The sequence below is a fragment of the Nipponia nippon genome, unplaced genomic scaffold (assembly GCF_047370975.1).
Source record: "Nipponia nippon isolate SJK-2023a ecotype South Korea unplaced genomic scaffold, ASM4737097v1 scaffold_10, whole genome shotgun sequence".
Taxonomy (NCBI): Eukaryota; Metazoa; Chordata; class Aves; order Pelecaniformes; family Threskiornithidae; genus Nipponia; species Nipponia nippon.
Window position 1 is genome coordinate 34372203 of NW_028262291.1, and position 22073 is coordinate 34394275.

Sequence of the window (22073 nt, forward strand, 5' to 3'; positions counted from 1 at the left end):
GAAAAAAAAAAATGCTGTTGTATGCCTGTGTTGCCTTTTGAAAACCAGGGAGTGGTATGTCATGGTCTAGCTTACTGCTTTAAGTCTCTGCAGATAATGTGCTTTCTCACAGAGCTGCTGAGACTACATTTATTTAATCCTTTGTCAAGTAGCTGTGCTTAGCTGACATATCCTCTCCTAGCAAATACCCTGATGTCCCTGCTATAAAAAGAATGCTTGCCTATTTCCCAGCCACCTAATGCTCACAAGTGACTCAACCTTTCCTTCACTCTGTTCACCCGTCAAAACTCCTTTTGAAATTATAATAAAGTCATGTTTTTCTCAATGCTACTTTTACGTTCTTTCCACCAAGCAAATTGACGTACCCTGTTTTCCTAGACATGAGACTAATGGCTTAATGGAAATTAAGCAGGAAGCCCAGAGCCCCAACTGGGCTGTTTCTTCATGTTGATTTGCTTGCCTTAATTTTTCAAAGATGTGCCCTGTTAGGCATAGGATGGCTAAAGGCAGAATGTCAAGCTCTAGCCTGGATACTTTGAACTGCAAACAGACTAGTGATTCTGAGGAACAAATGGGACAGGCAGGACTGGTATTCAGGGTGGTCTTGGCTTATTAAGCCACTATTGGTGTAGCTGTAAATACTTTGGGGCCTTTACAGTCCTCATCAGTGCCTGCAGCGACAGGCCTATCTGAAACTGAGAGGCTCTGGCCTCTGAAATACTGTTAGAAATTTTGGTATTTAAATGACTGTTAGGAAAGCACGTGGTATGGGACAGTGCAGTTTCAAAGGATAAGCTCTGTAACGTGTATGAAAGAGAATTAAACTTTAAATGCAGCCAGTTAATAAATATGCTCCCAGTTGGGTGCAGGAGGGGAAACAACAGTCAAAAATGTTCCCTTGTTTCCTAATCTGTGAAGTGACTCATTTTCAGGGTAGGTAGACAGAAATACATTTTAGGAAAGACTGAGTCTTAGACCCAGAATGTTGTCAGGCTTCAACAGCCAATTAAGTTTTAACTGGCAATGATAGGATCTGAAGGAGGGTTGGGATCAAAGCCCCAGAATTAAGATGCTTTGTAGATGTAGATTAAGATGTAGATGTAGATAAAGATGCTTTGTAGAACATCTCTGCGTAGAGAAAATGGACAGGTTCTCTTACAAAGCAGTAGTGCATCCTCCATGGAGTTGCCTGGAAGTACTGTAAGAAAATTTCCTTTATTGGTAACTTGGCACTTTTGTGCCTGGATTCTTGTGGGATTAGAAAATAACTGTTAGGATCCAGGTATAGTTAGTGAAATGTGTTGTCCTAGGCATCTTTGAGCAACTGAGCTCATTTAAGGCTGTATACAATCCGTCTAATTGGGAAGGAAGGCAGCAATACAAACTGTACTTTTTCATGTTAAAATTGCCAAGACATAACTTTAAAAATACAAACCGTTTTTCTAGGTGACTTTCTATGATTGTCCTATCTCATCGCTGAATTAAAGCGACGATACTATCTTAAGCTTTCTAATCTGTAAAGTTGTGACATGGTTGTTTGCAAGGGCGTGCAGATAGTCAAATGAATTCGTTCCCTTCCCATTGTTCCTTTCATACTTGCCCAACTGATTTTCTGAGGGGACCATATTTGAACGTTTCTCTGGGCACTTATTTAAGTAACTCACTCACTTTCTTCTTTTGCTGCTCTCTTTCCAGGATGCCAAGTGTATGACTTCGGAGATTTGAATTTCACTCAAGTTCCCAATGATGAGCTGTACAACAACCTGATTTTATATCCCCGCTCAGTGGGTTTAGCCAGCCAGGTATTGGCTGATGCTGTAAGCAGAGCAGTAGCTGCTGGACACAGCTGTGTGACTATAGGAGGTGATCACAGGTGAGCTGAACTAAAACAATTAGTGGTGCATGCTGCAGGTTGACACTCGGAGTATAAGAATTTAATTAAAAAATAAGGGGAGAGTGGGAACAACTTGGGGCCATTTCCTGGCAATACCATAGGGTATCAGCATTTTGATTTTATTGCTGGGGCTTTTAGGGTGGAACATGGAAGACAGCTACAAAAACCTGACTTTCTAAGACAGTACTGCTTAGTTCCAGACTGTTCTGGGATCTGCAGACATAGAAGTGAGGTTTTCCTGTTTGGGAAAATTTGTGTGATCAGGTCCCTTTAGGAACTGTTGTAGTGTCTTTATTGCTGAATGTTTAGTGATGCGTCTCTTTTTTGCCCCTCAACTCACAGGATGTCAACTTTTACGATAGGTTTGTAGTGCCTGCATACAGACCATTTTGTAATAGATCTTATAACATGTGAATCTGTTTCTTCTCTTTTTCACTAACCTTTGGTCTGAGGATTGGTTGAAGAAGGCAGGGCATGTTAAGAATGAATTGGGAGACGAGGTGTTAGGATGGGAATAAAAAAGGGGTGAGCAGCAGAATTGATGAGTGAGTGCACTAGATTTTCTAGGAGATCATTTGGAGCAGAACAGATGAAGCTTAAGAGTGTGGGAAGGGTGACAGTGGAGAGAGAAAAGAGCTCACTTTTATCTGTCAGTACTAGTATAGTCCTGTAGAGTTCAAGCCTTGGAGTCTTCTGGAATAATGATAGTGGCATACCGTGCAGCTTATATGGGATGCACCCTTTACTGTCACAGATGTCTGATGTGTTCAAACGTGACAACATTGCTGACTGAAGTTGCAGAGACTTCCTGTTGTCCCTGTAGTTGTTCTGAAGGACAAATGTTGACTAAAGACTTTGCTACTGTATTTCCAGCTTGGCACTTGGTTCTGTCAGCGGCCACGCACGGCAGTGCCCACACCTTGGTGTGATCTGGGTGGATGCGCATGCTGATATCAACACCCCTCTTACAACTCAGTCTGGAAACCTCCATGGACAACCTCTCTCATTTCTCTTGAGAGAGCTCAAAGATAAAGTAAGTATCTTGCTTGTACAGTTAGCCTACATTGATATCCTCGGAGCATTTTACTTTTTCTGGTGTGAGGTGCTTTCTTATCTGCTGCAAATGCACACCTTTTTTTATCTGAGTACAAGCAAAAATACGTATTATTTGTGTGTGTACTCATATATATATATATATATATCCCCCTATACACAAATGCACACACACACACATGTAAATATACATACACATTTAGGAACAAGAATGAGAAAAAGCTTTTCTTTGTGTTAGCGCCCTCGTGGGTTGTACCGAAAGCAAGAGTTCGCGCAAGCTCTATGTAGCAGCTGGCCATGGTGCCATTCCTGCATAACACGTGGAGTTGGTGCTGAGGCTGTGCAATGGCATCAATTCTACCAACTGAGCGAAAGAGGGAACCTCCCCCCAGCTGAGCCTGTGAGAGCTGTGCTGAGTTCACCTCCAGCGACAGCTGGTTCCTGCATACCTTGCACACTTCTTCTGCTTAATTTGGCTCTTCCATGTTTTGACAACCTTGGGGCCTGACAGGGGCTGTTCCTGCATGATCTCTCCTAACTGGCTGCTCTGGTGTTGGCTCCACTTGCAAATATTACAAATCAGAACATCTGTACCTGCTTACAGGGTGCTTTTAAAGGGATAGCCTTTGTCTTGGAAAGAGGTCAAATTATCAAAACCAGCTGTTTAGCAGGGCACGTGGAATGTGCACGGCCAATTTTTGCTACTGTCAAGATGCTAAGCAGTAGGTTGACCTAACCCGACCCTAGCCTTTTTGGCTTGACTGCGGGCTGTATCTCCCTATACAGGTACCTGTAGCATCTCCTGGAGACACTACAGTGATGGCCTGTGCCTTGCAGGCATTTGCAGTAGGAACTTGGGTATGACAATCTGCTTCTGCTGAAGCTCAGGCTGGAAAGCGGGAGCAGGATCAGCAACTGCAGGTTGAGAATGGAAGCTGGAGCTGCAGAAAACCTGACCCTTGATTTTATTCTGGCACTTTGCTAGTCATTTCTCTTAGATTTTTTTTTTTTTTTTCTCTCTGACAAATTTTGGGGGTGCTGTGTTGATGGAAGTATGACTCTTCCAAGTAAGATCAAGCATGTTTAATGTCTTTATGGCTATTGAAGCTACTCTTGCATTAGTACCTGTTTGGCATAGCAAGATTGCTATCATCTGGTAAAGCTCTTCTGCTTTTCTCCTGCAAATTCTTTTGAATGAATTCCATCCACAAGTCAACAGAGTCATCTGGTGCTTTTATATACTTTCCTCGTTCTAACAATTCTAGTATGGTCTCTACAAACATGCTAGAATTCCCAGAGTAATGCAAAATTAATGGGGCTTCTAGTGTCTTGCCCATAAGTTAAAGGGGGTGATTTTTTTTTTTTTCCTTTTTGGCAACTGCACTCACTTCTGCAGGAAAGATAGGAAGAGCAAAAGAAAATTTTGTGAATTTTGGAGGTCACCTAAGGTGAACAGTTTGTCTTGGTGAGAACAGAAAGAAGCCAAGTTCTTTGATAGCTGAGGAAGGAGGAGAAAGGCAGAATAAGGTATGCTGCTTTCCTCTCTTTTCGTTTGACAAAAGTATTTAATTGGCTTCCTGCCTATGCATTTATGATTTCTGGTCTGCTGGGCTCCGGTTCTTGAGCAGCACAAAAAAACACTTTTTTTTTTTTTTTTAAGAGCTACTAAAAGCATACTGTGGGCTTTCTGGAGTCAGTGGGGGAGCAGGCCTCTTGCCAGCAGCAGTAGTGAAGAAAGAGAAAGATTAGGCTACACTTAGAAGTGAGTTAGTCAGGTATGGTGCTGGTTATGAGATCTCATTACAAGCTCACCTCAATTCTAGCTGTCAGGAAGCCCATGCAGAAACATTTGACACAAGCCCCTCAACCTGTATTTGCAGCTACGCAGAGAGGCCTGTACTCATTTAGAGGGCTTTTTTACCATATTGTATTCCTGTTTAGAGGCAGGAAAAACAACATCTGTCCTGCTGGTACAAGGTGGCTTCTACAACAGTATAAATTTTTAAACAGCTGTTCAGCAGTAGTAGAATGTGCCTTCAACAATAGCTTGTCTGGCTACGTATCTGACTCGGTGGAGGGAACCTTTATGTGTGAACAGATGCATGTGGGTTGCACTCTCATCCAGTAGAGCAGTCGTGTTGACTGCGGGACAAAAAAATTTACTGTCTTTCTTTCTTGACTGTTTTGCAAGGATTCTTTTTTGAATCCTAAAACTGAAGGCTACTCTTGTCCTACACTCTGCTAAACATAACTTCTTTCTCAAAGCGATAGACAAACTAAGCAGTTGCACTTTGCTCCTCACGGAGGTTTCCGTCTTGTCAAAGGGTACATACACATAGCATAGCGCTGTGAGAGGACGAGAGATTTTGCAGTGAGCCCTGTATCTCCTTCCTTGCTTTCACTCATGCTCTGAAGGGGTTTTTGAGTAACCTCTCCCCACCGTGACACACCTGTGTGTATGCTTCTCTGGGTGGACTTCCATCATTCCACCAAACTGTCTCTCTGGGTCACAAGATTTGGTCATCAACCGAATAGTCTCAGGAAGGCTAGCTGGCACTCGGCTCCCTGTCTAGATTGTTTTGTAGAACGACAGGGAAACAAGAGCTCCTTTGAGGACATAACAAGAGAGCAAAATAGCCTGCATGATTACATTTTATCTTCCTGATTCATTGCCCATCTCTACTAACTGGTACTGCTCTTCCAGCATCTCCAGGTTCCTTGTTCTTCATTCCCTGTCAAGAGGACCTGAGACAGAGGTAGTAGCGTAACATATGTCTCTCTTGGTGGCACCATCTGTTTAGACCGTTTTTGACCCCATCCCAGCAATGCAGTTTAGCTGCTGTAACCTTCTGTGGGATTGCACGAAAAGTGAGTCAGGAGCACTGTCTCTTTGCTTGGTTAGTTTTTGAGACACATCAAGTCCTAGCCGTCATTCACTGTATGACCCTACAAACAGCTGGCCTGGGGAACTGATGTGGCAGCAACTGCTTAAATGAGCACAACTGCCCAGAACTCCCCAGGGCTGTTTCAAGTCCCTCAGTTTAGGTGTTATCTCACCTGTTTTCAGAATCCCTTCTGTATCCAGGGCTAATGAGCCTGGTCAATGCTCTACTGAATTAAATGTCCCCATGTAGCAGACAACATGAAGTAGAAAAGTGATGCATCTGGCTATGAAATAAAATAAAGCATTTGGCCAGGTTGCTGTAGAACAAGCCCTGGTGTTGCCTGCACAGTCCATTCGCAGGCTGTCAGCTGCCACTTGTGTGCCCAGGTAGCTTCACAGGAGCACTGCCTGGTACTCCTCAAGGCAAGGTGGCGCTTTAGGGTTTTTAAAAAACTTTCAAAATTAATTTCGCTGTTTTAAGGGAAAATATTTATGAACATAATCCCTTGACTGGCATTCCTCAAACTGAGCATTAGTGTCAGAGCTCCTGGAACCATGCAAACTAAACTCATAAACTGCTATTAATAACTTACCATGAAAATGCCTGCACCTTTTTCTGACCCCTGTTTGGCTTTACTATCAGCAACTCCTCTTCTATTGCAACAAAGTAAAAAACCAGAGCCTACCAAAGGAAGTTAAGGCGTTCCATTTTCTTTATTTAAAGAGGAAGAGGTATAGTTAAAAATGGCAGTATTAAATCTACTAAGTCATTGACACTAGAGAGTATCTGACAGTATTATCAATACTATGCTCAGCTTATGGTATGGTGAGGGGTTTTGCAGATACAGCTTCATTGTTGAGAGAGACCTGAATTATTTTTCCTAGTGGTCTCCATATCATTTATCCCTCTTCTGAATTCATGACTGCAGAAAAGTTTCATTGCCCCAGAATAACAAATACTTTTTATTAGATGTACTTATTTAATCCAAACATAATTAAATATAGCTATGGGTGTGTTAGCCTTTAGAAACAAATCCAAATGTTGCAACTAGAATATAATTAGTAATTGAGAAGTGTAAGAGGGAAGCAAAGCCTTCTTGTTGCTTGACAGCTGTGTTGGCTATAGCCATTTTCAGAGCTGGGAGAGGAAGAAAAGAAATTTGAGTTAATTTAAAGCACTCCTAAAATTAGTAGATATTACTAACTGAAGGATTTTTATAATTTCATACCATGACTACTTAATTACCAAGCTGAAAAATTATGACCTCGTCATCTTTCATCTGCTGTCCTAGACCTGCTCCCTTCAGTTCTACGTTAAAAAACAGTACGATGTAGCCCTGTGTGGAGGCCCAACTTCTTGTCATGCTCTTTTTTTTTTTTTTTTTTACTTTCCACTTTGAATTTGTCCATTTTTAATGTCGTTTTTGCAACAAAGTTTCCATGACTTTTTGGTGATTCTCCTAAAAAGATGCAGGTGCCTTGGCTTTTATTCTTCCACTTAAGTATGAGGTACTGGGTAAGTTACATAGCATTCCCATTAAATGCACTGTATAAATGATCTGCATCTGGGTAGCTAGTTTCTTATCTTTCCCCCTTGCATTCATTGATGCTAATTACCTATTCCTTGTGGATTTGGGCTTTTTATTCCGCCTCTTCAAACTGGAAAACATAGAAGAGGTAAAAACTTCATCCATTAACATTCAACTCGGGTAAAATGGTATGACAAAGGCAAGGACTGATCAAATCAGGAAGCCAGACTCTCAAGTAATGAAGTTTCTCTGTTTAGACAGAGAAAGGATGCTATAAATAAATACAAAGTTTTGAGGGAAGCATTAAATACAGTTTTGTTATGTATGTCATTAAACTAACCTAATACCAAACCTTTGCTTGCAGGTACCACAACTTCCTGGCTTTTCCTGGCTAAAGCCCTGCCTTTCAGCATCTGATATTGTGTACATTGGTTTGAGGGATGTGGATCCTGCTGAATAGTAAGTTGATCGAGATTGAAAGGATTTTTGTAAAGGCTGAAATCATGAGCTGCTTTCCACATCTGGCTGTTCGCAAGGCTTGCTACATTTAAGCTTAGGCCAGTAACGATTTTTTTCTTTATTTTAACAGCTATATTTTGAAGAACTATGACATCCAGTATTTTTCCATGAGGGATATTGATCGCCTTGGAATTCAGAAAGTTATGGAAAGAACATTTGAACAACTGATGAGCAGGTAACAAACTATTATCTGATTTAAACTACTCCTGTCATCCACTTGTTGAATATTTATTTTCCTGAAAGTTATTTAAGTGAAGGTCACTCTTGATGTAAGGTGGCCTAACAGAACTGTGACAGTGTCCAGTAAATCGTAAAGTCTTAGCACTGACTTTAGTCCTCAGCTTCCACATCTTGAACTGGAACCATTTCATAGTGTTTGGCAAAAAGCTATGAGATAGGTTACATTAGTCACTACGACTGTGGCTCTGTTTTACATGATTTTTCTGTTTCTTGAGGAATTCTGCATTTTGCTGCAGTTTGACAAAATGTTTGAATCAACTCGGAGTCTAGGCTATATGTTATACTTCTAAAAATATATGTATAACTGCCGGTAAGTTGAATTCAGCTGTTAGTACATGAGGTAGAAGCATTTGATGGCTTCCTCCTTAGACTGTGCTCACATATGCTGTCCTGACGACAACTGCCACTTTCAGTTTAGCTAGTGGAGTTCGCTGTAACCGCTCCCTTAGTTGAGTTCAAGGCTGAAGTCTTTGCTAACCTTGTTCAAGTTTGCTGAAGCAGACCAGGGAACAAATCATGCTAGTCTAGGGACACAGGGAGAGGATCAGAGTTAAAAGACTAACTTCTCACCACAGGGTAGAACACAGTCCTGTAAGCAGAACAAGGTCCCAGTATCTGTGCTGCATGCTGTTGTATCTAACGGTGTGCTCACCCTTCCCAGCTGGAGCTGTGCCAAGTAAAGTAGTTGCTAATCCAGATGCTTCTCCCTACTGAGCACCTGCAGTAAGCTCGAAGTACACAGGCTACCACTTAAATAGCTCATCTGAGTGACAAGCAGCGTCCAATTTATTAAGCTGTCATGGGTTGCCAGACTTCATGTAGTAAGGAACTAATGGTTTAGGTATGAGATTATCCTTCACTTTTTCATCACCTAGGCTTACATGGCAGAGTTTGGAGGCAGCCTTCAACTATTGACCTGAAAAATGCAGAATGCTGCATTCATCTGGTTGAGCTGTCTGTGAAATCCTCAAGCTTGGTGCTTCCTCCATCCTAGATGCCATGCAAATCAATGTTTCAGCCTTTCAGCCTGGCTTTCTGTACAAAAGGAGAAAAAGCTGGATTGCATCATACATTTCTCTACATTTTTCCAGCTAAGGAGACAAACACCAGATAAGATGGTTAGAACTGAAGTACTTATCTTCAGCCAAATCACACCTGAGCAGATGCTCAGTGAACCTAGAAAGACAAAATTCTCTTTTCCCACTGTGTACTAGGGAAAGTTCTGAGCTAAGAGATGTTTCAGAGTCCAAAGATATTAAAAAAATCCTTTCCAAATGTATAAAAGACATGGAATAGGACTTAGGACCTTTAGCATCACGGAGCATGATGCTACGTTGCTGATCAGCCTGGACAGTAAGTAATAAATGTAGAAAGCGTTCAAGGTTCTGAGATGGCTTTTCTCGTTTTATTCCGTCTCAGGAGACAGAGACCAATTCACCTGAGTTTCGACATTGATGCTTTTGATCCCTCACTGGCTCCAGCGACTGGGACTCCTGTTCTAGGCGGATTAACTTACAGAGAAGGCATGTACATCGCAGAGGAAATACACAACACAGGTAGGAGCTGACCCGCAGTACCGGACTGAGCAAGGACAGGACAAACTACATAGAGCTCATATTGGTTGTGTTTATCCCACGTAACTAGATACGAAGATAAATGTAGTCAAACCCGAGGTGCCTACAAAGTCAGTTCAACCGTCAGTAAGGGAAGAAGTCCTATGACTGGGCAATACCCCAGGTGTTGGAAGCAGCTTAACCATCAGCAACTTACCAAAAGTAAATAAAATACGTAATATTTTAACAACGAATGCCAAAAATTACTTGGTCATCTTGTATAATACTGTCCCCTATTCCTAAACGCATGAGGTCAGATGTAAAAATGGGTGCAAAGAATTTTAAACAGTTTGAAGTTCTGTTCTAGGATTCAAGGCTAGCAAATCAAGCTTTCACCAGGTATAATGCAGTTGACTCAATATATGAGGAATTTCCTCCTTATGCCGTGGAGTTTTTATTTAATTTGTTTAAACAATGAGTTATTTGCCATAAAAGTTGGTATGGGAGGAAGAAGGAAAAAAAAAAAACCAAACCAACCCCCAAAAAAACCTCAACCAGACAACAGATTCAATAGTCAGGAATAGGATAGCAAAAAATACTAGGTGAGGCTATTTTATATGCCTTAAATTTCGGACTGGGAGAAAACAAAATTGAAAAACATTCCTCTCGGAAGTGTTACATGGACCATCAAACTTGTTTTTGCTGAATGCTAAAAGCATGGATGAGTGAGGTAGTGATGACGTAAGAAAGAACCAAATTAAAACCACAAACTTGCACCCAAGAATGATAACCTCATCCCTCACTGGAGAGCCAGTTTTACTTGTCTAGGGGTAGAGTAGGTCACAAGCTCAAATATCAGACTTGCTGCAACGAATGAAAGGCTGCAAAAGAAACCCTATTAGAGATTTTACCCTTTTTCATAGTGACAAACAAAGCTGTAAATCATTTTCACAGGAATGCTTTCAGCTGTAGACATGGTTGAAGTCAATCCACTGCTTGGAGCGTCTCAAGAGGAAGTGAACGCAACTGCTAGTCTTGCAGTCGACGTGATAGCAACGTGCTTTGGGCAGACAAGGGAAGGAGCACACACCGCTTTTGATGAACTCCCAACACCCAGTTCTCCAGATGAATCTGACAGTGAAGAGCAAGTGAGGATTTAAGAACCCGAAGTGTTGGGTACATTGGACATTATAGAGCTCTGCTGAGGCACTTGAGTGGATAGATGGTCAACACTTGGCAAATACTGTTAACTTCTCAATTTTTAAATAAACTAGCTTTTCCACTGATCGGTGGCTACTTTATTACATACCAAGATTTATTCATTTAGTTAAGCATATACAAATGGAGACAATAAAATATTTATTACCTTCTTTTTAATCTTACCAGTAGTTCAAGTCTGTCTCTGCATTTTTCTTTTACTCCCCTTCTCTGTCTCTCTAGTGTCAGTACAGTTTCAGTTGAACACGCTGTCTCACGAGACAGTTCAATCCTCAGACGTTCAAAGGGAACAGGCGTCCCATCCAGTCCCTCAACAGTGGAAAAGCTCATCTCACTCGGGGAGATTCATCTGCTGCGGAAGAACTTGTAGTAGATCACACCTCCGAGGATGGCTAGTTCCAGGATGATGATAATTGACAGCAACAACTTATTAGTGGTTACTCTAGAGTCAAAAAATAAAAAATCCAAGATAGCTTTTTTTTTTTTCCTTGACTATGAAAGCAGATTTGAGATAACTTGATCACCATCATACCTTCACTAAGCATATTCCCAGTTTCAGCTAGACCACAAAGTGCCATTCGAATGGCTCGTAACAAGCAGAAAGGGACAAACTCGGTAATTTCCTACTCATGTTTTTTCTGGAAATTCTGCTTAAGTCATACTTCAACAGTAGCAGTTCTGTTCCTCTTCCCCCGCCCCACGTAAGGCAGATCATTCTGCTCTGTATGTGCCGCCTCATTTGATAAAGCAAAGAGGAAAACATCAGTGGAACTCCTGTGCTAGATCCCACCTTCGTGTGCTTTTACCTGGAACTATGTAGTTGAAGTAGAACTATAACATCTCAAAACAATAATGAGCTTTTACTGTTGAAAGTTACACAGTTACTGTAGCTCCCTTCAGCAACAGGTATAAAGGAAAGGTGGTTAGGCCAGAAGTACCTACTGGAAATATGCTCCATGAACTGGTTTATAAGGAGAATTAAACCGTATAGTTAAGGAACTATAAATACACTTCAGCAGCCGAAGCTTTAGTCGTCAAAATAGTATACGGTCAGGCTCGGAGTTTCTCCTCTGACAGTCTAGCTACTCTAGGGCATTACTGTGGGCTAAACAGCTCGCTCTGTGTCATCAGACATCTAAAGCACTTCGTGCTGCAGTGATTGATGGCACAGCTCTTGCCAACCCGAGTAACAAGGAGCTGCGGCTGAAGTTACCATTAGCTGTCACTGTAACTTGCTTACGGCCAAACCCCTCCCCTCGCCACAATTTATCATACAGGATGGTTAAAGACCCCGTGTTATCCTAAATGAGCAGCGCAAATTCAGTAGCGTTCAACTACCTGTACTCCGTTAAGTTATTACCAGAGAGGGGAAAACAAATTAGCATCTGCACGCGGGCACACAATCTGTTTACACATTCCCTAAAACCTCCCTGCAGTTCCAGCTGACGCTCTATGCTTTGGTTTTTGCCTGAAACCGGGCAGGCAACAACGCTACCTGCCGAGCGCTGCTCGAAGTCAGCCGCCACGCTACTCACCTCCGGGACATAGAACGTAGAATCTTGCGACTCTTGCTCAAGTTTTCACTTGTATTCACCAACTAAGAAGAAACAGAAGTTATTTGCCAGTTGAACAAGTACACAGCAACTCTGTAAAGATGCACCTGGAAGGAGCTGGTGTTGAAATGCTGCAATTAATAATGGGGGGAAGGCTAACCGTGTATTCTCAAAATGCAGGGACAACATTGTTCTCTGCTCACAATACAAGCTGGAAGCATCGTCTCCTTTCTAAGGAGGAAATACGACTTTCATGTATACTTTCCCTTAGATACGTACAAAGATAATGCAGTTTAGCTTCACTTTCTGCCCCTTTAGCTGATCTACAAATATCAGGAAGTTGGTATTAGCTCCTTTCATTAAATTTTATTTCACTATTTTAGTTGTTGACACCAGAAGAAAATGACAGTGCCGTGTTCTCCCCAGTGCATTTCTGGAACTGTTTGAAATGCTGTTCCATTTCTAGCAAGGAAAGAACCACCTTGCACTGACAGGTCTAAGTGACCCAGTGGATATGAGCTCTGTTAATAGATGATCCATTTCAGCTTTGTAATGCTCAAATGAACTGTCAAGTATTTCTCAGTCAGCTATTAAGGATTAAATAAGTAATTAAGTGAGGTTACGGACAACTAAAAAAGCTGTTGTCTCACAAACAGGGTCAGGATTCACGATGTATGGCCACTGGAGGCCTCCAGCTAAGATTTCGCTATTCCGCTTCCAAAGCTTCAAGGGAAGTGAAAGCCAAGCCAGGCCGCTCGCCGTCGCAGCACACAGGCACCTGCCCGCGCAGCTCCCCTGCAGTTTAAGCTATTGCCCTCCGCTGCAAAACCGGCCCTGTAGGTACGTTACCTTGCACTGAGATGGACCGGACCAAGCTGGGAAGAAAACTACCAAGTCCATCCAAAGCATACTAGATTTCCAATCTTTGCTATGAAAGACCAAGCAAGAAGAAAGTCTGCTTCTGGTTGGAACGCGTGTTTAATACAATTCAGCAATACAACGCCTAAAAGGCTCACAATAAAAGTCACAGCTTTGTGAACAACTGTGGACAGACTGACATGCTTGAAGGACTATAATATTTTTAACTAAAAAAAGAACAGACAAAAACTGTACCTACGAATCTTAAGATCACATTTCCTTTCCTGCTCTCCAACCCAAATCTGGGAGCAGGGCAAATGAAACTCTGACTGAAATTGAAAAACTACTTAAATGAAAAAGCCACAGGCTTTGTTGCCATGAGCAGAGGTAACTCCCAAGAAAAGGGGTATGCTTTCTGTTTTGGCTGAGCGTGCTTACTTGCCAAACTCAGCGTCCCCCTGCAAGTCGCTCACCTAAAAGCCTTACACTCAGGATCCCTTGTGCACACAGAAAATCCCATCACTTTGATACTTCAAAAATCAAATTCTCAGTTTCGCACGTGTGTACGCAAAACAAATGAACCACTTCGTAAAGCTTCCACAGTAGAAGCAGAGCTTCTTGACCCAAGGATGAGGAACAGGCATCTTGTCTGACACCACCTTCTCCCTCCTTAGCTAACTTACGAATACTGGAAGGTTAGTAATTAAGCTTCTATTATATTTCATTTCATTAGAAGAACTTGCTAACTGCCTCCCCAGTGCAAACCTTCACTAGTAATCTAGTGGTGGGCAACTCCTTAGCGTTTTTTAAAATCTCTCATTTTTTCAGGAATGCTGTTTTTTTTTTTAGCAGTGGTTTATAGGTCTAATATCCAATCTTGCACAGACACAGCAGCAGACGTTTCGCCATCATGCTTTGGGCCCTTCTAGAGTTATTTTCTCCCTTTTATGAGCACAGCATAGAAATGTGGCAGCCTGGATTTGGTCTGTAGAAACATCAGTTGGATTACCACGTCTAGGGAGGTCTCTGAGATTAATTACTGGCATACAGTTCCCACTAAGCTAACATCACGTTGTTTCAATACAACGCCCACAGTTTCCCTGCTTACTCTGCTCTTGGTGCGTTCCAGTTGCTCCCGCTGCTCCCCAAGTTCTTCGATGATATCGGTGCCAATCTGATCCGTTTCAGCAGCAATTCGGTGCGAGCGCTCAATGCTCTGACTGGCTCGGTTCAGGCTGTCTGTTCCCTGCAGAAGCAGCACCCTCTGTGACTGCAGATTAGTCTGAAAAATAACATATGCTTAACTATTAAGCAGAAAGAGGGAGGTAATAGGCTTCTGACACATTAAAAAGTTAGGACGTGACTCCATAGGCCATCCATTTGTATCAGCTGCACATGCTTCTTATGTTAACTGATGTAGCCCAGTTCATTTTGAAAGAGTTCTTGTTCACATTGTAAGACTATGGCCAAATCTGGTTAAACATTGAAAAAGGAGGGCACGCAACCAAAGAGTTAAAACAGTTACAAAAAACTGTCTTTGCAACAATCTACTTTTCCATCAAAGAACATTTGCATGGAAATAACATCTTTGCTTTCCAGATGCTAACTTCTCCTTCCATTCGTATCTAAATTCAGTCTTATTTGTGACTTCACAGCTGGTTGCCAGGGAGATCATTACGAGTTTACACAGTCAAAACGATTAGGAACAAACAGCACTAACAGATGGACTGCTAAGTAACAAAGATCCTCTTTTCATGCCAGTAGCCTCATCTAGAGGATAAGAAATGTTTGCTGACCTTGGGGTCAAAAGGTAGCTCAAAATAAAGTATTTTCTTAAGCTTCAGAAAGTCCAATCTCCCACCCTGCTCTCAGGTTGTAGAAGAACCAATCAAGAGGAATCAAATGCAAAAATTTACCAAGCTACTGCAGAACGAGATACGAAGTAAAGAGCCTCCCTCAAACCTTCCTTATCTAAGGCAGGCGAACAAAAAGCCCACCTCCGTGAACTGTACAGATGACAGCACTTTGAAGATAATGAGCAGATTCAGTCTCACTAGCTCAGATATATCTGAGCATATCTATCTGGTAAACAAGGAAACTGCTATATTTCTGGCACTGTAGCGGCACATCCATAGTGAACAAAGTGCTAGGGGATGAATTCTTCTATTTGCTTGAAATTATTTACACTGAGATTGCTTAAAAGAGAATTCCACCAAAGAACCTATACAGCGCATGATTCACACACTTTGCTAGTTTTGGAGACTAAAACTAGATCAATTAACCTTTCTTCTCAGTCAGTAGCATCACTTTTGTGTTTTCACCGCTGTAGGGGAATGATTAAATAAAGCATTTCAGTACAGAATGTTGTGTAAGTTACTAACCACGTGGTATTCAAGGACTTCCATTTTGCTTATACTCATATCTTTGGTTTAGAACAGAAAAGCTCTCCTTTGAGTTCCAGCTGTTCTTTCTCCTCTCTGAGATATTCATGTTACATGCAGAGAGATAGGCAGGGAGTGATACAATCACAGAAGCTAAGTGGATTAAAGTAGAAACACAGTAAACAATGTATCGGGAATATTCTTTTTAAGCAATCACAGCAATGTTAAATAGAATTCATAGCTGATTCTTACACTCTGTTCATTTTCTGTGGAGAAGATTCCGTATTTTATATCGCCTTGACTTCCAGGGCCCAATCCCAAATCTGTGCTTCTCATCTCTCTCTGGAACATGGAGAGGTCTCTTCTGTACGCCCGGATTTTGCTCATCATTTGGTTGCGGAAAGGCAGAGGAGCATACTTCAGTTCTTCCTCCATTTCCCGCAGCTTTAATGAAAGAAAGTGTGTTTATTTTTTAAAGCACCGAGTCTGTTCCTATCAGCAGCCATACCCAGCGCTCACCACCGGATGAAGGGATTCACATATTTTTATGTTATTGGGAGGATTAACTCCAAACCCTATACCCCTCATCTAGTACCGAGTATACCATTCTGCCTAATGCTGTCCAGCCCACAGGGATTTTCAGATACACAATGCCTCAAGGAAAAAAAAAAAAAAAAAAAAAAAGGGGAGAGAGAGAGAAAAAAAATTAATCGCCAAGCTTAAATGCTTGATATTTTCTGAAACGTCACTCCATAACGTCAATACGTGCAGTTCTCACTTTCATATTATTTAAGCATTTATAGGATGGGTATCAGCTTCTCATCATATCTATGCAACAGAGATCTACTGCATAGGTAGCAAGCCACTACATTCATACTCTGAGCATCCAGGCCTGGCAACTGGAGTTAGGATTTGTAAACCCTGGGATTGTGGATGTGTGAATTTCCACATCAACTTTTGGTGACAGTTGTTACAAATTCGCAATGCTTAAAGCTGTCCACCAATGTGAGCTCTCTCACGATATGAGCTCTACATCTCATACATCACCTACACAGATACACGTCAAAAAACCGCAGTAACTTAGAGGAATAAAGCATCTCTCCCAAAAGAATGTTCTGCTGTGACTCAAAAACATCCTAACAAATAGCACATTAAGAAAAGAAAGCTTAATCCCTAGTATCTTGCTTAAAAAGACAAGTCACATGGGTTTTTTGTGCAGGTCCACATTACCTGCTCTCCAGGAAGCCTATACAATAGAGGTTTCAAATATTCAAGATCCCTGATATTTAACCATCAGACTATTATAGAAAGATCAGCTGGGTTAAGATCAACGTGAAAAAAGACGGGGCGGGGGGGGGGGGGGGGGGAGAAAAAAAAAGGAAAAAAAAGATTTTCTATATGCCCTCCCTACAATCTCTAGCAATTGTAATTGCACCTCTGTCACCCTCCTTTGTTCAACAAAGGGAAGGCGATATCCAAACTGAGCACTCAGAAGAAAAAATACGCATGTAAGAATATTTGTCTGTATCTATACATGTATAGAGATACATACAACAGTCTTGACAAACACAGACACGTCGATCAAATCAATGAATCAAACGTTAAAAAACCCACAACATTTGCTTGCCAGCATAGGAACCATAAAGACAGTAAAATTTGGAAGTACTGTCCTTTTTAAGGCATCAATGTTTCAACTGGTCCGAAAGGCCAGAAGTCTAGACTTATGTTTACCGTTTCATTTGCTTCACGCTGTTTCTCATCAAATTCTCGAACTAGTTTTTTCTTCTCCTCTGTGGAAGAAAAAATAGTATGTCAGACAAACTATAGAGCAATGACAACAGAACTCAATCCATCACAGACAAGGAAGCTGCCACAGATGGCTGACTACAGAGACACCAAGTCAAAACTCACCTCAAACAGGAACAGCCTGTTCTTACGACAACTTATCAGACGAGGGTGGGGGGAGAGAGCAGAAACCACCCTTCCAAATGCTGGCCACTACCTCTGGTAGACAAAAGAAGTCATTTTTCAAACCTGAAATATTTTTCTGACCTATTATCCTCCAATCTCCACTGACAGAATCGCATGTTGAAAAACATTTAACACGAAAGGATAATAAAGAGGACATGTTGGTCAACAGCTCATAAATATTTCTTGGTTTTTGCACACATTTGGCAAGATTACCGAAGGCTGAAACTATAATTTGGATTTCAACAGAACATCAAGTCAAACTACATTTCCAAGCGAGCCCTGAAGTTCCTGGCAGATAGGGCACTCTGCATTCTCCTGGTCGTTAAGTAACCAGGTAAAGGGGATAAGCATGCTAGAGAACTCAGAGATTAAAGATGCCATCAAGATACCACCTCGGGTTCACAGACTGATGCCCAAATTTTTCCCTCTTCTGGAATGACATCACTTGTTCCATCAGCCAAAACTAGACACTTGACTTGTCTGCGACAGTCATTCGCTAAGGTCCTTGTACCTAGGGCTCTGGAGGGCAAAGAATGAGCTTCACCACTGTTACTCTATTTTTAAACAAAACCTTAAGACATGTATTTTGCATGTGTTAAAAAAACTACCATACCTCTCCACAACCAATGAAAGTAGAATTCTGAAACCTCTGTTATCTGAATGGAGCAAAAATATATGGTTTATAAGCTTTTGCAGAAGCACTGAAGACAACCACCAGAGGACTCTTGCAGAATACTGATGAATGAAAGCAAATTCTATCAGAGGTCCGATAAGTATGAACTAGCCTAATTAATCTCTCAGGAGAGAATAAGTCAGTCTTAAATAAAATTTGGGGTAGCAAAAAACGCAGACAGTCGTCTTGGTAAAACTTCTCTAATTTGATTTAACTTAAAAGACAAAATTAAAGATAACATTATGAAAACATCGGTGCAGTAGAAAACTGACGTGATAATACCTTTTTGTAAATACGGCCATCTGCGAAAGAACCAGTTTTTAAACCACCGAGCTCTCAACAGAGACTAGGAAAAAAATGTGAAGTGATGAAAACATTTTTACATAGCTCCTCTCACGTACACGACATGCCTAAGCTGTAGCCTTGCCCTTTCAGTTCAAATTCATATTAAGCCCCAGAATTTGGCCTGTAGAGAACTTAAGACAGAATTCAAAACCATCATCTAACAAGAAGCTATCCTTTCAAGAATTACTACAGACTAAGCTACATTGTGACTGTTAACATATTACACACTAGCTGGTATCAAGAAACGCAGTTTCACATCCCAGTTAATTCAGAAGGAAACGCTGACTTCTGAGGCTCCTCGATACACTCTCCTCAACTTCCTCCACGGTTTGCCACCACGTACGTTTCTGCTGATGCCATTATTTGTGTAGCTGGGTTGCAAGTGAAATCATGGACCTGAACTGCAGGAAGACAGCTTTCAGAAGTCATTTTGTTTCATACAGGTCATTTCACTAATCCAGTATAACTAGTGACCTCTTAAAACAACTGCTGTCTCAAACTAATTGAAACCTGGTGCAGCACCAAAAAAAAAAAAAAAAAGCAGTATTTTACCTTCTTTGTGTCCCCCAAGCGGATTAAGACACTGCTGCACTTCTAAACGAGCAGCCAAAGAAATGCTAGTTTCCAGAAGTCAAGTAGCAATGGCTCAAGACTTATTTGCCTGTATGCTAAAAAGAAAACAGGCGATATGGCTTGAAAGGATTATACTGCATCTGGCCTAACAGAAATGCCAGAATACACTGAGCAGTTTAATTCATATCACTCTGAATTCAATCTGCGACTCAAAGTACGTTGAGAGAACTTTTTTAATGCAGTAAAGGTAAAAAGTACCTAAGCCACAGTAACATTACCTACATGCTCATCAACATTTAACTGATTCATTTCCAATCAGTTAGAAATAGATTCAGTTGGACAGGACCGCTACCTGAATTAATTTAGAGGAAAGTATCTATATTTGAAACTGATCCAGGCTGTTTAAAATGCCTTCTTACGAATTTGGAAAGAAAAAAATTGTTTCTAGAGCTAGGAATTCGTTGTCTTGTTTATACAGAGTGAAACAGCATTTCCAAACCTCTGCCCCTCAAAGACGTCGCAAGGACTATAGATTCTGTCTTCCCTCGAGCTTGGGAGTGTGCCAATCATCTTAAAAGAGTATGCAAGGTATCTTTTTATTGCCTCCTGAAGTTTTCAGGATCAGATAACTCGAAAAATAAAGATACACCCCCCTCCCCGTATGTACAAGAAGCAAAGCACATTAGGAGAGTGGAACGCCTCCACCAGATAGACAAATCCCTGACTTACCTTAAACTCTCTTAGAAATATTTCCAAAAAATATTACCAGGATTTTTTCAGCAACAAATTTAAAGAAAAGTCATATTAAAAATTCATAGCATGAATTGCAAACTGAAAAATCAGTTTGCAATTATTTGTAATCTGTTGGAAAAAAAAAAATTTACAAGCATCGCAAAAATCGCTGCCTGTAAATACCCCATTTAAGCCCATTGCTCAGAATTCACTGCTGAAGACTACCCCAGTTCCATGGAGACCTGGCAAAGCTTTACTTCACCAAGAAACCGACCACTCTCCTTTCTACAAGGAAATAAGGATTTCCTCCAAGTAAGGGTATTTCTTCTTTTATGCTTTTTATTCTTGTTGACCGCTAGTGAAATTAAGTCCACCTTAAAAAAATTAAGTCCAGCTTTGAAAGCTGTCATTTGCAGGTTTGAACATCTTTCTTGTACCAAACTTCCCAGAAATGCTGATGGCGAGGACTGCGACCCTGAATTTAAGTCATTATTAAATGGAAAGCCCGGCAAGAAGTGGAACACTAAGCTTTTCATAGCCTGCGTTATCTAGCACAGACTGGTACATTCTGAACAAACCATTTTTATGATTTTACACCTAAACACATGAAATTGATCAATCCTGGGAGAACGCCAAGGCTATTGCAGAACGTGGCTGGTGATAGCCCCTACTCATCCTTGTGGTACAAAACCCAAGCCGAGCTACCGCAGTTCGTGACAACCGTGTATCATGTTCCTCATATGAAGGAGGTATTTCATCAATACGTTGGCCACGTTCTCCTTGTCAGATCACTTCCCTTTCTGGTTTTCAGAACGCTGCCGAGTGTTAAGAACTGAATTAGAAGTACAACGCCAAGTCCTACAGAGAAGTGTTCTGGCAGGGTGTTTTACCTGCTGGTACGGTATAAAAAATACCTCTAAAATCAGATTTTGCTTCTAATATAATTTTGTGTAGCTTGATAAGTTTTTTCTAGTCTGTAGGTAGGTAGTGCGCAAACCAGACTTTTAAAAAGAGTCATTTAAAGTGCAAATCTTCTCCAGTAAGTCTGCAAATGGTTGTGGACAGTTGCGATAATGAAAACTGCTTTAATTCTGCTGCTGAGATTTTAAACAAGAGTCCAACAATGACCAAAAAAAAAAAAAAAAAGAAAGGAAAAAAACCCAAAGCATTGCAGTTTAGGCAGTTCACCTAGAAACCGCATGAAATAACACCCAAGTAACACCTCCTCCTCAGGGACGGGACTGAAGCCGAAAGCCCAGCACAGCGGCGCTTGGCTACCGAGCTGAAATGCGGCAGGCAAGGGGAGCTGCTCCAGAGAGGCGAAGCGACACGCCGGCCCCAGTACTCCTTGCGTATGGGGGGCTTCGCACGACCAGGCCCCATACTCAAAAGCAAAGCTACCAGAATAGAGCGGCCACCGAAAGCAAGACGCGGCGAAGCCAGACCTGGCAAAGCCGCCCGCCCCCTCCAGGGAGGCGCCGACCGAACGCGGTGCACCGAGCTCCTGCCGCCGCCCTGGCAAACGCCTGCCTCCCCCCCCCCGGCTTTCTGAAACAGACTTTGCCCTCCCGGCTGTAAAAACGGGATTGTCTGTGGAGGAGCATCCCCGACTCCCCGCAACGGCCCTGCAGCGAGCCCGGCCGCCCGCGGGGCCGCCCCAGCCGGAGGGAACGGCAGCTCCCCCGGCAGGCAGGAGGGAAAGCCCCGCCGGGCCCCTCCCCAGCGACGGGGAGAGCCGCTCCCGGTGCAGCCCATCCCGCTGCCCCCGCACCGTCCCGCCGCCGCTCCGCCCTGCCCCAAGCGGCCCCCCGCCGCCGCCGCCTCACCGGCCGCGCTGCCCCGCAGCCGCTCGGGGACGCCCCGCAGGTCTCCGTGCAACCCCCGGAAGATCTCGTGCAGCCGCTCCAGGTGCTCCGAGGAGCCGGAGCCGCGGCCCGCCATGGCAGGCCGACCCCTCCTGCCGCGCCCGGAGACGGCCACCACCTCCCCCCGCCCGCCCGGCTACACCGCCCCCTCGCCGGGCCCTTCCGCCATCGGCGGCGGCGTGGCCACCCCCCCCCCCCCCCCCCCCGCGCAGCCGGGCGCCCGCCGCGGCGC

The 22073-nt window shown here is 42.5% G+C and overlaps 2 protein-coding genes across 4 annotated transcripts in view; one reads left to right on the top strand and one right to left on the bottom strand.

Moving 5' to 3' along the window:
- Positions 1-11054, top strand: part of ARG2 (arginase 2) — a 23247-nt gene extending 12193 nt beyond the window's left edge. The window contains exons 3-8 of the mRNA XM_087746529.1: positions 1696-1873; positions 2768-2927; positions 7725-7819; positions 7950-8054; positions 9539-9675; positions 10627-11054. Of these exons, the coding sequence (XP_087602655.1) occupies positions 1696-1873; positions 2768-2927; positions 7725-7819; positions 7950-8054; positions 9539-9675; positions 10627-10832 (881 nt within the window). The 3' untranslated portion in view covers positions 10833-11054. The remainder of the gene's footprint in view (positions 1-1695; positions 1874-2767; positions 2928-7724; positions 7820-7949; positions 8055-9538; positions 9676-10626) is intronic.
- Positions 2958-22010, bottom strand: VTI1B (vesicle transport through interaction with t-SNAREs 1B). 3 transcript variants are annotated; one of them, XR_015702020.1, is made up of 7 exons: positions 21803-22010; positions 17414-17472; positions 15935-16126; positions 14410-14583; positions 12426-12487; positions 11056-11332; positions 2958-6969 (listed from the first exon to the last, which is right to left on the bottom strand). XR_015702020.1 is itself a non-coding variant. In XM_087746530.1 (6 exons), exons 1-6 carry the CDS (start codon positions 21915-21917, stop codon positions 11236-11238), a joined length of 699 nt encoding a protein of 232 aa, XP_087602656.1. In that variant the 5' UTR covers positions 21918-22010; the 3' UTR covers positions 11039-11235. The 3 variants fall into 3 exon arrangements, 1 of the variants encoding a protein (XP_087602656.1); XR_015702019.1 differs by lacking the exon at positions 2958-6969 and adding an exon at positions 10665-10803; XM_087746530.1 differs by lacking the exon at positions 2958-6969 and having other exon boundaries at positions 11039-11332.
- Positions 22011-22073: the final 63 nt, after the last annotated feature.

What these genes read in the sequence shown, in the direction of transcription:
- VTI1B (XM_087746530.1), bottom strand. Translation starts at nt 21,917, where the DNA reads ATGGCGGGCCGCGGCTCCGGCTCCTCGGAGCACCTGGAGCGGCTGCAC. An exon ending in GCTGCGGGGCAGCGCGGCCG is followed by an intron (nt 17,473 to 21,802) that starts GTGAGGCGGCGG and finishes TTTCTTCCACAG; the next exon opens with AGGAGAAGAAAAAACTAGTT. An exon ending in CCACAGAAAATGAACAGAGT is followed by an intron (nt 14,584 to 15,934) that starts GTAAGAATCAGC and finishes GTTATTTTTCAG; the next exon opens with ACTAATCTGCAGTCACAGAG.